At 42.3% G+C, this 16,066-nt stretch overlaps 1 protein-coding gene across 1 annotated transcript; it reads right to left on the bottom strand.

The window, feature by feature from the left end:
• Window positions 1-12,095: 12,095 nt before the first annotated feature.
• On the bottom strand, window positions 12,096-14,503 carry LOC103407948 (psbP domain-containing protein 6, chloroplastic). Its single transcript, XM_008346826.4, has 3 exons — window positions 14,089-14,503; window positions 12,435-12,751; window positions 12,096-12,322 (listed from the first exon to the last, which is right to left on the bottom strand). The coding sequence occupies exons 1-3, from the start codon at window positions 14,411-14,413 to the stop codon at window positions 12,152-12,154; spliced, it is 813 nt and encodes a 270-aa protein (XP_008345048.1). The 5' UTR covers window positions 14,414-14,503; the 3' UTR covers window positions 12,096-12,151.
• Between the last annotated feature and the right edge of the window lie 1,563 nt (window positions 14,504-16,066).

Raw genomic sequence — 16,066 nt, forward strand, 5'->3', positions numbered from 1 at the left:
AACTTTTTTTGGTTCAATTTGAGAGCTGGTATAAGTAAGAAGTGATTTCTCTTGCAACTAAGATATGGTTTCAGTTGTGTTGCCGTTCAATAGATATTTGTCATGTGTTAAAAAAATGCATCATTTGTTAGTGATTGTTCTTCTTCTTTTATTTATTTAACAAACAATATTATCTACACTAAGGGGATAGGGTGTGTTTAACTTTACGATGGACTAGCAAAGTGAGTTCTTTTTCTAAAGACTTTTTTTGGGTAAGAAGATCAAAGAGATTCTCTCGTGACGAGAGGTGTTAAACGGGCCAACCTGGCCGGCCCAGCCCATTTTAATTCAACCCATGTAGACTTAGGTCGTGCTTGGGCTAGTCCACTTAATAAACAAATTGTGCTTAGGCTGACCACTTAATAAAATAGTAAGCCTAGCCCAGGCCGCGGCCCTATCCCAGGCCGCGGCCCTAGCCCAGGCCGCGGTCCTAGCCCATTAAGACATGCCAAAGCTTGAGCCGAGTCATTAAATGTGCAGACTTCAGAAAAAAAAAAAAAAACCTTAGTTACTTAAAAGTATTAAAAACTTATTTGAACAAAATTTTAAGCCAAATATCCCTAATATTAACCTTACAATGTATGTTTTTAATTGAAAAATAGGGAATAAATGGGATAGTCATAAACAGTGTTTTAAAAGGCCCGCAACTATAATCTGTAGACGTTTTGCTTTTCTTTTCAAACAGATAATTTTCATTAAATAAAAAACTAATATAAGAAATAGAAAATTCAGAGGCAATCCAAATACAAGCATAATTAAAAGTAAATACAACCGAAAAGCTCAAAAATAGCAAGCCCACAACAAAATCCCTAGATTTGGAAGGATGCAGACTCCACCACACCAGTTGAGCCACCGTCACCAATCTGACACCACCACCAAGAGGAAGAACCCTGGAAAAAACTGAATGAATGGAAAATGGGGGTGAGCGAGCCACCCACCGTCGAAGAGAAACACACGATGGACTGAGGAGCAAAGGTTGGCGGTGGAAGTTTGACGACAGGGAGAAACATTGGAGGTAAAAAGGGACATGAAAAAACTGAATGAATGGAAAATGGAGGTGAGTGAGCCACACACTGCCGAAGAGACACACGATGGACTAAGGAGCAGAGGTTGGCGATGAAAATTGACGACAGGGAGAAACATCGGAAGTAAAAAGGGACATGAAAGCCCAAATCTGAGACAAGCTCAGGGAGGTTGAGACAAAACTCAAGCTCAAGGAAACTAGAAATTAAAGACCTAAAAAGGGGGTAAGCAGAAGGCAAAAAGGATTGCCTGCCTTCCACCCTTTCGTGTCTCCTAGTCCTTCTCCCTTTTTGCATCATTTTTCTCCGACCATCTTCCCCCTTTCCCTTTTTTCCTCTTAACCCTTCCCCCATTTGCATCCTAGCCCTCCTTCCTCTCCGACCATCTTCCCCTCTCTCCCTCCCTCAGTTTCTTTTCTTCCCCTTTTTTCCGTCTAACTATTCCTAAGAGATGGGCACATGGCTCTAATAGAGCCCTGAGCCCATCTCTTCTCTCCTAGGAGGCTTGCAGAATTAGGGTTTGGGAGAGAAGAGATGGGCACATGGCTCTAATCCCTAGACATTTAAAAGACAGAAGGTGCCTAGCCACCTAGGTGGACATAAGACGACTAAGGGGTCTAGGTGGGTTAGGTGGTTTTGTGGTTTTTTTTTTTAATTTTTATTATTTTTTTATAAAGAAAATGGCTTAGGGTCGCGACTCTCTCTTAAACATTAAATAAATAACTTTTAGTTTGCATTTTATGTTTCAATAAATTGTGAGAAACTTGTTAGCTTGGATAAACTCTCATTTTATGCTTTCCAATGTTTTCAATATGGTATAATACTTTATAATTGATATATAATTCTATTTTACAATTATATATTTCTTTTAAGTGCAAGTACACACTTATTTATATATTATATAAAAATTTAATTAAAATAAAGAAAACGCTGTCACTCAGTACTATGGTCTCTTCCTTAATGTAAAAATATCAACGTACTCAAAAAAAAAAAAAAAAAAAAAAAAGCAGCCTAGGCCTCTAGGCGTTGGGTCACTAACATTTGCCCGCCTAAGGGACAAGCTTATCATTTCCTTGGTTACGGACAAGCTTACAAAATAAGATAAATTCCCTTATCATAAATGTATAATTATACCAAATCCTTCTACGTTCTATGCATCTGCAAGTTACAGGGCATTGAATATCGAAGGAGAAGGGTTGTGTTTGGATCAAAACTTAAACTTTGGGCTTTGGGGAAGTTGGCCCAAAGAGCAGCCTAAAGGGGAAAGGTACTCGAAGGCCCAGTCATAACCCAGCCGAAGTCCAGAAGATAGGAGAAGCCCGTTTCTGACTAGGTGCAGACCATGCAGACCACTTGCTTACCTACCCAAAGGCTAAGTGGTATAGACCAGCCAGCTATCCAGCCAAAAAAAGTACTTTTAGATGGCAGTACAAGTAAAATGGCTGATGAGTCACTACCCTTCAAATTGCATTCGAGCAAGATTGTTGCCACATGATGCCAAGCTAAGGTGTCTATAAAAGGAGCAGGAGAGGTCAGAATCAAGGACACTCAAACAAACAAATACAAGCACAAACTCTGCTCAAAAGCCAGTTTTGCCTTCAAAACGAAGCTGTAGTCAGCCCAAGCCTTCATCAATTTTGCGATAAACCTTTTGTAATAGCTCTGCTACCCTGCTCAACTCTTGCTGTAGTATCGATTCCTCCTGTAAACTCACCTCCCTACCCTTTTTCTAAGCTTTCAAACCTCTTGCAAGATGATCAGCCTTGCCCGACAAGGTTAAACCTTGCCCGACTCTCTTTGTTTTTGTCTGTGCATTCATTAGCCTAGCAATATGTTGTATACTACAAGTTATATCCAAGTTATTTCTAGTAATATGGCTATCAAAAGATTCTCTCAGTTCTTAGATCCGATTTGAATATGTCTCCACAGTTCAAGTCAGATCTAAGTTCTAAGCCCTCGGGCATATAAGATTTGATCACCCTAAAAGTCCTTGGCCTCAAGGCATAAAAAAGAACCTGATGTGGACTTAACCCATCCACTACAAGCTTTGATAACAAGAAGTCCGAAGTTACTTGGGGCACAAGTAATTGACCTGTCACTTAGTTTTATTACTGTGATATTATGATTACCATATAACGTTCAGGGACGGGATGAATTCTGATGGGAAGCCTCAAGGCCTACACCTAAGGCCCCACAAAGGCACCTATTTGGATTAATCCTGTTTCTCGGGCAAGAACATTGAGAATGGAAGAGGTTCTAATTGGAAGCCTCAAGGCCTATTCAAGGCCCCATAAAGGCACTTATTTGGATCCATTCTGCTCTTTAAGTTCAGGTAATCAGAAGTATGATGGTTATAAGATCTACATAACCAAGAAAAGGAACCTTATATGTTCAAATACTAAGTTAGTTATTTATGGGAAGCCTCAAGGCCTACACCTAAGGCCCACAAAGGCACCTGTCAATAACTAACATAGTCTTTCGAATATATAATTAAACTCAAACATCCGTTCTACATCTGTCAGACTGAAGATGGCAGTGGCACGCCTGAACACTTATAAGTTAATCTTGATTGTGAGCCTCAAGGCTTACACCTAAAGCCTCACAAAGGCACCTTTCAAAGTTAACTCTGTCCTTCTCTTTCAGCCTTGCCCGACAAGCCCTCTAGTAAAGCAGGAGCCCGACAGAAAAGCATCAACTGGTGCCAAACCTCTCGGGAAGCTGTGTGCTCGTCGGACAGGAAGCATCCCCCACGGGAAATTTCCACCACGAACATATTTTTGGCACGCCCGATGGGATCCGCTGATCAAAGCAATATGCCAAGAGGATCAGAAGATTTCCAAACTGCTTTGTTGCACATGCTACAAAGACTGGAGAACACATCTGCAGGCTCCAGAAAAGAAAATAATTTTGTTCTCAGACCACCTATTCCTATGTCTTTACCTCATCTTGGGGAGAAAAGTGATAGGGAAAAAAAGGGGCTTAAAACCAATCAACTAGAAGAAGCTGCGGTGACTAATAAACATACGGATCCCTTCTCAGAAGCCCCTATCAATATGATCAGTATGGCCTGGGCAGAGAAGGGAAAAGAGAAGGTCACAAGAGAGGAAGAAAGAAGATTGATTGACAAACCCATAAAAGGGGTGGTTAACTTGCCCGAATATCCAAAAGCCGCCATATTCAAAGGAAGGGTGCTGTGCAGTAAGTGCCAATGCGAGTGCGAGCTCGAAATACCACCCACTGGAACCTTCATAGATCATGAATTGATCAGAAGGAATGATGAGCAAAAGAGAAAAGAAGCACAAGAGAAGGCTCGGCAGACTGCAGGAAGGGATACTTCCCGAAGTGTCTTTCAGCGGTTAGGAGGCGATTCCCAACCAAAGGCTTTATCAGAAATCTTTCGTAACTATGAGGTTTCTGAGGAAGCAGAGGATAAAGATGCCAAGAAGCCAAAAGAAATAAGTACAGGGCACTCTCAGTACGGCCATATGGGAAGAGAGGTCAGGCGGAATGACAGGATAATAAACCCTGTTACAAAAGATAATCTTGCCCGCCTCGGGCGGAAATGATATGTGGTCGGGAAGAACGGACAGCCCGTTAAGCAAATGGGAGCCTCCATGGTCAAAAGGGTTTAGAGGCAACATAAAGCCTACATGAATTCCTTGAAAACCCCAGCGACGTCAGAAGCTTCAAACAATCAAAAGGTAGAGAAAACGTCGTCTTGAGGAAGCAGTCAGCTCCGCTGGAGAAGTAAGAAGGAAGTGGAGAGGGCTAACAACAAAATTGAAGGCGAAGGAAATCATGAGCCACAAAGCCTGCACCCTGGGAAATATAGAATCTTGAGGAGAGCTCAAGAAGATATGGTTATGGTACCAACTCCCGGATGGAAGGCAGAGCAGCCTATTTGCTTTGGGACTCTCTCCCCTGAGGAAAAACAACCTTCTCCATCATTGGGGGATCCATTCGGAGAAGTTCCAAAACAAACACCATGTCCAGGTGTGAATCAACTCGAGGGGGCACCAGAACCACTGCTTCCACCAGATGCTATGGCATGGTTGGATGAATTTATGGACCAGATTGGGAGCAAAAAAGAGGAACTGCCAGAGCCTAGCAACTTTCATATAAACATGGCATATGTGCTATCTGCTATGTTTGTTGCCCAACCTGATCAGCTCGCCGCCATGGAAGGAGATTATGTCACAACTGAACCAATGATGGCTCATGTTAATATGGAGGTAGCGGAAGAAGGAGCATCAGGAAAAGATGCATCATCTGAAACATCCAAAGAAGGTCCTGTAAGGATCTATACAGACACAATGGTGTTCAGTCGCCCGAATATGTCACTTGCCAATCATCTGAAACCCATATATGTGACAGCTCATTTGGAGGGGGTGCCCTTCAGAAGGATGTTGATTGATGGAGGGGCAGCTGTTAATGTATTACCAATTAAGCAGATGAAGAAGTTGGGGAGAGGCACAGAGATCTTATTCCTACAGACTTCACAGTTTCTAGTTTTTCGGGCGCTATCACCAAAACTCTTGGGATATTGCCTTTGGAAGAAGATCTTCTGGGGTCTAAACAGATCATGATGGCGTTCTTTGTTGTGGACTGCACCATCACCTATGGAGCCTTACTTGGAAGGGATTGGATCCACCAAAGTCTTGCTGTGCCCTTCACCCTACATCAACAAGTGGCTGTGTATCATGAAGCAAGCGCAGAAGAACCAGGCTTTTGGGAGATGGTAGAGGCCGAATCGCGGCCATTTCTTCCCACAGCCAATATAGCGGAAGCAAGTTTCTACAATCCCAACGTAGGAATCTTGAAGTGTTTGGGAGCAGATGAGAACGGCCGCCCTACCAATGTAACGGCCCAAAAGCTTCTAGAACAAGGAATGCTCCTTACTAGAGAGGAGTGGGATAGACCTTTTATTATCCCAACACCCCTACACCACCAATGATAGAACAAAAAAGGAAAGATCAGGTAATGGCAGTCAGATCCCTGATTAAACGACTGTTGGTGTATGGGAAAGAAAGAAGACAAGAAAAAGAGTTCTTAGACAAAGAAGAGCAGGAATGGCAGGTGGAAGCTTCAACCAGCCAGGATGAAAGCAGTGAGGAATCTTGTAAAAAAGAATTGGAAGGGGCCATTCAAATGGCCGAATGTATATATGACCTGGATGAACCAGACGACTTGCCCGAGAGCCCGGAGCTAGTTGAATTTTTATGTGCAGAACCTGATAAGCCACCACCAGAGGTCCAAGATCTCTTGGAAGTTATTGAGCTAGGAACAAAGAAGGACCCAAGACCAATACAAATCAGTGGTTTATTGGAGAAAGAAGATCGGGCACAAATTATCTGTCTCTTGCAAGAATTCAGAGATTGTTTTGCTTGGCATTACACTGAGATGCCGGGTTTAGATGCAACCTTGGTGGAACATAGAATGCCCATCAAGGAAGGATATAAGTTGGTTAAGCAAGCACCACGAAGGATGTCGAAGGAGATAGAAGAGAAGGTCAAAGAAGAGATTGAAAGGCTTGTAAAAGCTGGATTTATTAGGCCAGCCAAATATGTGGAGTGGTTAGCCAACATTGTACCCGTTTTAAAAGCTGTAACAAAAGCAGTACGATGTTGTGTTGATTATAGAAATATTAATGGCGCTACACCTAAAGACGAATATCCTATGCCTATGGCAGATCTTTCCATATATGCGGTAGCAAAAAACAAAGTCTTATCTTTTATGGATGGAAATGCCGGGTATAATCAGATAAAGATGGCTCCGAAAGATATACATAAAACAACTTTTAGGTGCCCTGGGCATGTGGAGGCATATGAATATCTGGTCATGCCCTTCGGGCTCAAGAATGCTGGTGCAACCTACCAAAGGGCGATGAATGCCATCTTTCATGATCTGATTGGCGATAACATGGAGGTATATATTGATGACATTGTGGTGAAATCCAAGACGGAAGAGCAGCATCTGATAGACCTCAGGCAGGCCTTAACAAGAATGAGGGTCCACAAATTGAAGATGAATCCAAAGAAGTGTGCGTTTGGAGTAAGAGCGGGCAATTTCTTGGGATTCCTGGTTCATCAACAAGGGGTAGAAGTGGACAAGAATAAAGCTCGGGCAATAATGGAGTCACCTTCACCCACCAACAAAGTGCAACTTCAGAGGCTGCTGGGAAAAATTAATTTCTTAAGAAGATTCATTGCCAACCTGGCGGGCAAGATCCAGCCATTGACTCCTTTATTAAGACTGAAGGATAAGGAGAATTTTGAGTGGGGACCACCACACCAAGAGGCTTTCAATAGTATCAAAGCTTATTTGGCTTCTCCACCGGTATTGGTGCCACCTCAGAGGGGAAAACCCTTAAAACTATATATCTCCGCTTTAGATAAATCAATTGGGAGTTTGCTGGCTCAGAATAACGAAGGCGGGAAAGAGCAGGCAGTGTACTACCTCAGTAGAATTCTGACCGAGGTAGAAACAAGATATTCCCCAGTAGAGAGATTATGCCTAGCTCTGTATTTTACTGCCAATAAGCTGAGGCATTACATGTTACCTTGTCACGTGCACATCATCGCCAAGACAGATGTGATAAAGTACATGTTATCAAAACCAATGTTAACAGGGAGGATCGGGAAATGGATTCTAGCATTATCAGAGTTCAGCTTCCAGTATGTTCCCCAAAGGGCAGTAAAAGGCCAAGCAATTGCTGACTTCTTGGCAGAACATCAAGAATCTCGAGATGAGATAATCAATATACCAGGAACCCTGGAAGTTATTAATGTTTGGATCCCGCCAGGCAAAGGGATATCGGGCAAGGAGGAATGGATCCAGCAGGAGATAAGAAGAGTGGCTGGTTTGTGGATTACTCCTTGGAAGCTATATTTTGATGGTTCTTATACTCAGAAAGCTTCAGGAGCTGGGATTGTGATTATCAACCCTCAGGGAATTTATCATTATTACTCATTTATCTTAAACTATCAAGGGAATACCAACAATCGGGCAGAGTACGAGGCCTTAATAATTGGTTTGGAAATCTTGATGGAGCTGGGGGCAATGGAAGTTGAGGTGTTTGGTGATTCAGAATTGGTGATAAACCAGCTAAAAGAGGAGTTCAAGTGCAGACATATCGCCATGGCCGGATATTATTTGGCGGCCACGCAGTTGCTGAGATATTGGGATTCTGAGATATCGGTGAGTCATGTTCCCCGGGGAACCAACTTAGCAGCCAATGAGATGGCGCAATTGGCCTCATGTATACCAATACAGGAGAGAAGATATGGGTTGGATGTCGAGATTCAAAGGAGAAATCTTCATTCTATCCTAGAAAGAAGATTCAGCCTGGATGTAATGGTTCAGGAAACCGAGGTAGAAGATTGGAGATCGCCCATCATCCACCATTTGAAAGATCATTCTTCACCTACCAGCAAAAAGAACCGACAGCAAACAACTAAGTATGTCTTGTGGGCGAAAGACCTGCTAAGGAAGACTCCGGACAGGTTATTATTGAAATGCTTAGGCCAAGAGGAATCCATGAGAGTGATGGCCGAAGTACATGAAGGAGTATGTGGAGCACATCAGGCCAGAACAAAGATGAGGTGGCTGCTCAGAAGGTATGGATATTTCTGGCCCGACATGGAAAAAGATTGCAAGTTCTATGCCCGAGGGTGTGAAGAATGTCAAAGGCACGGTCCTCTCCAACATGTACCCTCTGTACCTTTGAATCCAGTAGTCAAACCGTGGCCCTTCCGAGGATGGGCGATGGACTTCATCGGGCAGATATATCCAGCTTCTAGTAAGGGGCACATTTTCATAATTGTGGCAACGGATTACTTCACTAAATGGGTGGAAGCATCAACAGTAAAGTCCATAACCTCAGCCACAGTCAAGAATTTCATTGAAACCAAGATTCTGTACAGATTTAGGGTACCCAAAACTATTGTGACTGATCGAGGGCCATCTTTCATTTCAAAGGAAGTTGAAGAATTTGCAAGTAAATACAAAATAAAGATGGTCCAGTCCAGTCCTTACTACCCACAATCAAATGGCTAAGCAGAATCCAGTAACAAGATTTTGGTAAACATTATTAAAAAAATGGTGATTGAGAGTCCGGAAAATTGGCATGAAAAGCTGGGAAACACTTTGTGGGCATATAGGACTTCCAAGAGGGTAGGAACAGGGACAACTCCTTATGCTTTAACCTTCGGGCAAGACGCAGTACTTCCCATGGAGATCAACGTAAGTTCTGTCAGAATTCAAAATCAGTTTGGGTTACACAACGAGGAATATATCGAAGCCATGTGTCAAGGAATTGAAGACTTAGATATAGCTCGAATTGAAACCTTGAATCAGATTCAAGAAGGAAAGAAAGATGTTGCCCGAGCTTATAACAAGAAGGTGAAGATGAAGTCTTTTAAAGAGGGAGATTTAGTATGGAAGACAATCCTCCCTCTAGGAGCTCAGCTTAGGGGCTTTGGAAAGTGGAGCCCGACATGGGAAGGTCCTTTCACTGTTAGTCAAGTGTTGAGCAAATGGGGATACTACTTGGCAGACCTTGAAGGGAAGGAGCAGAAACATCCCATTAATGTTAAATTCTTGAAAAAGTATTGTCCTACATTATGGGATGTTAAAGATTGTTACATTGAAGAGGATGCAAGGTAGAGCAGATATCAGAATATCAAGGTGCAGAGTATGATACCAACCATTCAAGAAGACAGAAAAACAAAAAGTTGCTAAAAACAAATGTTTATTTCATTTCGACAAATTGGTGATATTTACAAAAAGATCTAAAGACCGAAGTACTACATTCGATTCCTTCGGGATACAATGTTATTTTCAACTGGTTTTCCAATGTCTCCCTGGATAGGACCCGATCAGGTGATCGGGTTGTGCGGCCAACACATCCTTGGTAGGGGATCCTCAGGCAGAATTACCACCACGTGTGATGGTGAAGCCTGATTTATCACGACGACAAGCAGAAAGGCAAGCCATCATGAGGAAACCGCCTGACCAAGGGTGTTGGAGATAGCGGGGTGATCGACCAAAGGTGTTGGGGATAGTAGTTGTCTGGTGAGGACTCTTTTTCTCACGAAAATGAGGTTTTAAGAAACCCCACTTAAACTCTGAAGAACTCATTTCACAGTTTTGGGAGAAAAACTTAAAGCGGATAGAAGATAAGATTGAAGATGATTTGTGGGGAGAACTAGAATTTATAGGAATGCCAGAAGGTAGTTCAGGGGTCGTGGGAAGATCAAGAGACTCCGGGTGACGTCAATCTCAATCAAAAGATACAAATTCCGAGAGCAAGGGTACAGACGCATGCAGCTATTCAATTAATATTGGCGCCTGAAATTCCAGGCTAAATATCAATTGAAGGGGGCACTGTTTGGATCAAAACTTAAACTTTGGGCTTGGGGGAAGTTGACCCAAAGAGCAGCCTAAAGGGGAAAGGTACTCGGAGGCCCAGTCAGAACCCAGCCGAAGTCCAGAAGATAGGAGAAGCCCATTTCTGAGTAGGTGCAGACCATGCAGACCACTTGCTTACCTACCCAAAGGCCAAGTGGTATAGACCAGCCAGCTATCCAGCCCAAAAAAGTACTTTTACATGGCAGTACAAGTAAAATGGCTGATGAGTCACTACCCTTCAAATTGCATTCGGACAAGATTGTTGCTACAGGATGCCAAGCCAAGGTGTCTATAAAAGGAGTAGGAGAGGTCAGAATCAAGGACACTAAAACAAACAAATACAAGCACAAACTCTGCTCAAAAGCCAGATTTGCCTTCAAAACGAAGCTGTAGTCAGCCCAAGCCTTCATCCCTTTCGGGATAAACCTTTTGTAATAGCTCTGCTACCCTGTTCAACTCTTGTTGTAGTATCGATTCCTCCTGTAAACTCACCTCCCTACCCTTTTTCTAAGCTTTCAAACCTATTGCAAGACGATCAGCCTTGCCCGACAAGGTTAAACCTTGCCCGACCCTCTTTGTTTTTGTCTGTGCATTCATTAGCCTAGCAATATGTTGTATACTACAAGTTATATCCAAGTTATTTCTAGTAATATGGCTATCAAAAGATTCTCTCAGTGCTTAGATCTGATTTGAATATGTCTCCACAGTTCAAGTCAGATCTAAGTTCTAAGCCCTCGGGCATATAAGATTTGATCACCCTAAAAGTCCTTGGCCTCAAGGCATAAAAAAGAACCTGAAGTGGACTTAACCCATCCACTACAAGCTTTGATAACAAGAAGTCCGAAGTTACGGGGCATAAGTAATTGACCTGTCACTTAGTTTTATTGCTGTGATATTATGATTACCATATAACATTCGGGGACGGGATGAATTCTGATGGGAAGCCTCAAAGCCTACACCTAAGGCCCCACAAAGACACCTATTTGGATTCATCCTGTTTCTCGGGCAAGAACATTGAGAATGGAAGGGGTTCTAATGGGAAGCCTCAAGGCCTATTCAAGGCCCCGCAAAGGCACCTATTTGGATCCATTCTGCTCTTTAAGTTCAGGTAATCAGAAGTATGATGGTTATAAGATCTACAGAACCAAGAAAAGGAACCTTATATGTTCAAATACTAAGTTAGTTATTTATGGGAAGCCTCAAGGCTTACACCTAAGGCCCCACAAAAGCACCTGTCAATAACTAACATAGTCTTTCGAATATATAATTAAACTCAAACATCCGTTCTACATCTGCCATACTGAAGATGGCAGTTGCACGCCTGAACACTTATAAGTTAATCTTGATTGTGAGCCTTAAGGCCTACACCTAAGGCCTCACAAAGGCACCTTTCAAAGTTAACTCTGTCCTTCTCTTTCAGCCTTGCCCGACAAGCTGGCCAGTAAAGCAGGAGCCCAACAGAAAAGCATCAACCGGCGCCAAACCTCTCGGGAAGCTGTGTGCTCGTCGGACAGGAAGCATCCCCCACGGGAAATTTCCACCACGAACAGGTTGCAATTTTATTTTTTCGAAAGGAACATTTGATCATTTCTGAATTAATAAACAGACCCGATATGAACTCTACAATTTTTCTCTCCATGCCAAAACAAGTTTCTTTTCGATTTCATTTAGCAGTGAATGAACTACACTTGAAAGGAATCGAGCATGGCTTTTAGCGTCTTCTGAGATGCTTGCCATTGTTTCTCACTTGCACTTACCACAAATAATACAACAGTGTTACCCTTTGCTGTTGCTACTGCAAGATTGTGAGAACCTGTGAGAGCAAACGGGGTCTCGAGCGCATACTTGTAGTACTGCATACGAAAGGAAAGATTGAATTCATGTTGAGATTGACTTTCTTGTGAACGAAGGTAGATAAAAGGAAAAAACTTTTTCAAGTAGTTTACTTCAAGAGAGATTGTATACCGTCAAATCACCACGCTTCTCAACTGTAGTCTCAAGGAGCTCATCTGGATCGTATGTGTTTCCAGTGACGAAAGGGCCAAGAGAAGCAATTACCTTCTCAGGGTTTCCAATGTCTTCAATTGTTGCGTTCGGTTTATTGGTCAGGCGTATCAAAGGTGAAGCCACAACCTGAAGTTTTCCCTGTTTTTCGTCTTCAAATTTTACCTCCACCCACGGCTCTGCACATTTTGGTTGGCAGTAATTACCAGATAAAATGTTTGCTACGCGCATCTGTTTCCAGGTTGGGGGAATGATGAACTGGTAGGGCTCCACATTTCCTGCAAAGAACCAAGTTTCGAGTATCATCAGTATATACATAACGAAAAACATGTTATTGACGAAAACATGATGAACTTAAGGAATTACTGTTATTATTTTCTTTCGTCTTTGTAGGTAACATAGAATGTCATCCAGATAAAATGCAACGACCAATAACAAACTCAAAATGCCGAAATCTGCACGGGAAGCTATGGAGGTCAAAAATGAAATGAACTCAGTAACTACCTACCAAAAAACCAACTTTCTATGGACAGACCAAACATCACTTGAACTCCAGCTTCAAGAAACTCTACTCCTTTTGCTTTCTTTCAGTCCGTATTAATATCCAAAAACTGTCATTTTACCAAAGTAGCGCACTTCACTCTTCTTAAGAGTGTTCGAAAGTCCAGTTCTGAAACTCGATGGTTTTCCCTTCTCCTTTATTTAGCATGTCTTTGCAGGAAGAGCCGATTTTCTGCTCCTGAACATTCTCCTTACCTCTTTTACTTCTTGGACGCTAACATAAATTTCCCCTTTCTCAACAACCCTACCCTGCTCAGCCCCAACTTTCTATAGACACATAAATTAGAAAACATATTCTGATATCCTCACAAAAGGAGCCCGGTTCCGTTGGTTGAGACTAACTTCCGCATAAATAGAGATTATGCACAAACAGTCGAACATCCAACATTGTGTAACCAATTTGTACATATTTGGAATGTACATGTTTCTTGGACTACTTCACCTGATTTATGAAAACTCTTGTTAACATGTCATTGTAGTTCAATTTTGTAAACAAAAAGAAAGTACCTCACCTAAGGAGCTGTCGATTTTCTTCAACTCAAACCAGCCCTCAAAATATGACGCGAACATCACCATGTACCTATCGGGATACCTCCTAATACTCCTTTCCTCTTTTTCATCCGGACATTGCTATCTTCGCCACTTTTCCAGTTCTCTCCTAAGTTATACAAAATGCTCCTTACTTTTGCACTCCAAACAGTGTAAGATCTCAGAAGTTTGAACCACGAAATCTTCTGTAATTGAAGGATGCTCTCTCCACTCAGTGAAAACTGTGATTATGAATTTGGAAATTCTTTAAGATTTATCCGCAATTCTACTCGAAGCATGATAATGCTAACGGAGCCAGACACATTCAAACGCGGTCGGTAGGTGATGAAGCAGTAATCAAAATGTAGTTCCACAAGAGCAAAATAAAACTAGGCGCAATATCATCCGTTCAGATCATGAGAAATATTGCGGAGTTGACTTGGTACGTTACCAACTGGTTAGCACTCGAGTGTTACTGATAAAGAAATTTTTTTAACGAAACATGAAATAAAAGTGAAGAGAGTACCAGCGCGAAGGGCGGGAGTGTCTTTAGGAGTGGCTTTGAAGACGACGAAGGAAGAATCGGAAGGTGAGGGCGGGAGATAGGAGCCCACGACCGCATCCTTAGCTTCTGCGGAAGGCACTTTCAATATTGATTCAACCAGAGCCAGAGGAAGCAGACCAAGTCCTGTTTTCAGCAGCAACTCCCTTCGTTTTTGTCTGGGAAGTAATGGAATTGAATTCGGAGGAGAAGGCGAGACAAGTGGCGGCGGTTTTGAACGTGAGGAAGAGTGGCATTTGGAGGAGGCGAGAGAGGAAGGTATCGGAGGAGGTAAAGGAGCGCTAGCCATACTTGGAAGAGGAGAAAGAAAGGAGGAAACGATGATAGGTATAATATTTTAGCCGATGGAGATGGCCCCCCCCCGCCCTTATCCAATATATCCATTTTCTTTGGTTTTTGCTTGGTTCCACTTCACTTCACTTCACCAACAATATCTAAAGGTTCTTATTTGGCACGTCATTCTTTAGTTTATACACTAGAAATTGCTACTCGTGTATTGCTGCGAGATCATAAACTGTATGGGAAGATTGATAAGCTAATTCTAAATCATCAAGTTTGCAACTGCATTGTATGACAATCAATTCAAACGTTTTCTGTAAATTATTAAACAACATTTAGTATAAACTGACTTGCAAGTTTAATGCAAGAATGGAAATGAAGATAAATTGTCATATTGCGTATATGTTCATTTTGGAAGCTAATATCCGGTGATAGGCCAAAATTAAAATCATGGTTAATCTCTACGCTGTTAACCATAATAAATCTCTTTCCTTAAAGAAACCAAGTACAATAATAAATTTGGGTTGTTTTATGGCTACATCTAACTGTCTCGTTAGATTGCTTACGTAGTTCACAAATTCAATTTCTAACTCATTTCCAAAATCATTCAAGTAACTAACAATCACTAAGTTCAAACAAGCAATTCACACCAATTGCATATCAAATATAGATTCAGAGTATCGAAATTAGCTTAGAAAGACAGCGTCGGCTCACTGTCCACGCGTCGCCGCCCGTGGTTTCCGGCGAATGGAAACTCCAAATTCCGACGAACTCTAAAAATTACCAAATTTTACAAGATTGTAGGGTTCAATGAGAGGAACAACTTTCATACCTGGGACGAAGTCCAATTCGGCCGGGAAGTGGCCGGAAAATCCCTTGAACCGCCCGAACCCTCGATTTGGGTAGTTGTCGATTTGCCACCAAAACGAACTCCGACACCTCATCCAAGGATTGAGCCTTGTCCCTAGGGTTGAGGGGAGTCTTTTGGTAATGGTCATCGATGGTAATCACTGTATGATTCACCGGAAAAAGGATAAAACCATCGAGACACTCGTGGGTTTTGTGGCTTCGATTTGTGAATTTGGGTTAGAAATCTACAAATCTAACACCATAGTGACGTTGGGATTGACGAGAGCTTTCCATATAAACTTGAACCACCTTGAATGGAGGTCAAACGGAGAAGATAAGACTGGGTCAAGGAACCGGGTCAAGTCGGTTCGGTTGCACGGATCCAAAAGGATCCGGTGCTCCCTCACCTCCCTCCTTTCTCTCCCTTTTCCCTCTGCCCATTGGTCCTCTCCTCTCCTCATTTTCTCTCCCGCATCCCTCATTTCCCCTCTCTCTTGCTGCCACCTAGTAGCTTCAAACCCCATTTCTTTTATTTATTTCTTTTTTTCCCAATAACAAAAACATCTCTAATTTCTTCGCTATAACTCCTTTTCACGAACGGTTTTTGCCTACACACTCGTAGGATCGAACGCCATCCATATATGTCAAGAAATACGATAAAATATGTCCTTGTAAAATTACGTTTAATCAACGAGGGGCATTTTCCACTTATCGATAATTTTTCTACATTTTCATATATTTTCCCCCTGCTCTCCTTACGCATCCGGCAACGTCCCGATCTCGAACTATGTTCAGTATGACTTCGATTTGTCGA

Source organism: Malus domestica, chromosome 03 (genome assembly GCF_042453785.1).
Source record: "Malus domestica chromosome 03, GDT2T_hap1".
NCBI classification, from domain to species: Eukaryota; Viridiplantae; Streptophyta; class Magnoliopsida; order Rosales; family Rosaceae; genus Malus; species Malus domestica.

Excerpts from the sequence above, each read along its gene's own strand:
- LOC103407948 (XM_008346826.4), bottom strand. The coding sequence starts at position 14,413 with ATGGCTAGCGCTCCTTTACCTCCTCCGATACCTTCCTCTCTCGCCTCC. Across the intron at positions 12,752-14,088 it reads CACTCCCGCCCTTCGCGCTG|GAAATGTGGAGCCCTACCAG; the intron begins GTACTCTCTTCA and ends GGTTCTTTGCAG. Across the intron at positions 12,323-12,434 it reads AGAAGCGTGGTGATTTGACG|TACTACAAGTATGCGCTCGA; the intron begins GTATACAATCTC and ends TTTCGTATGCAG.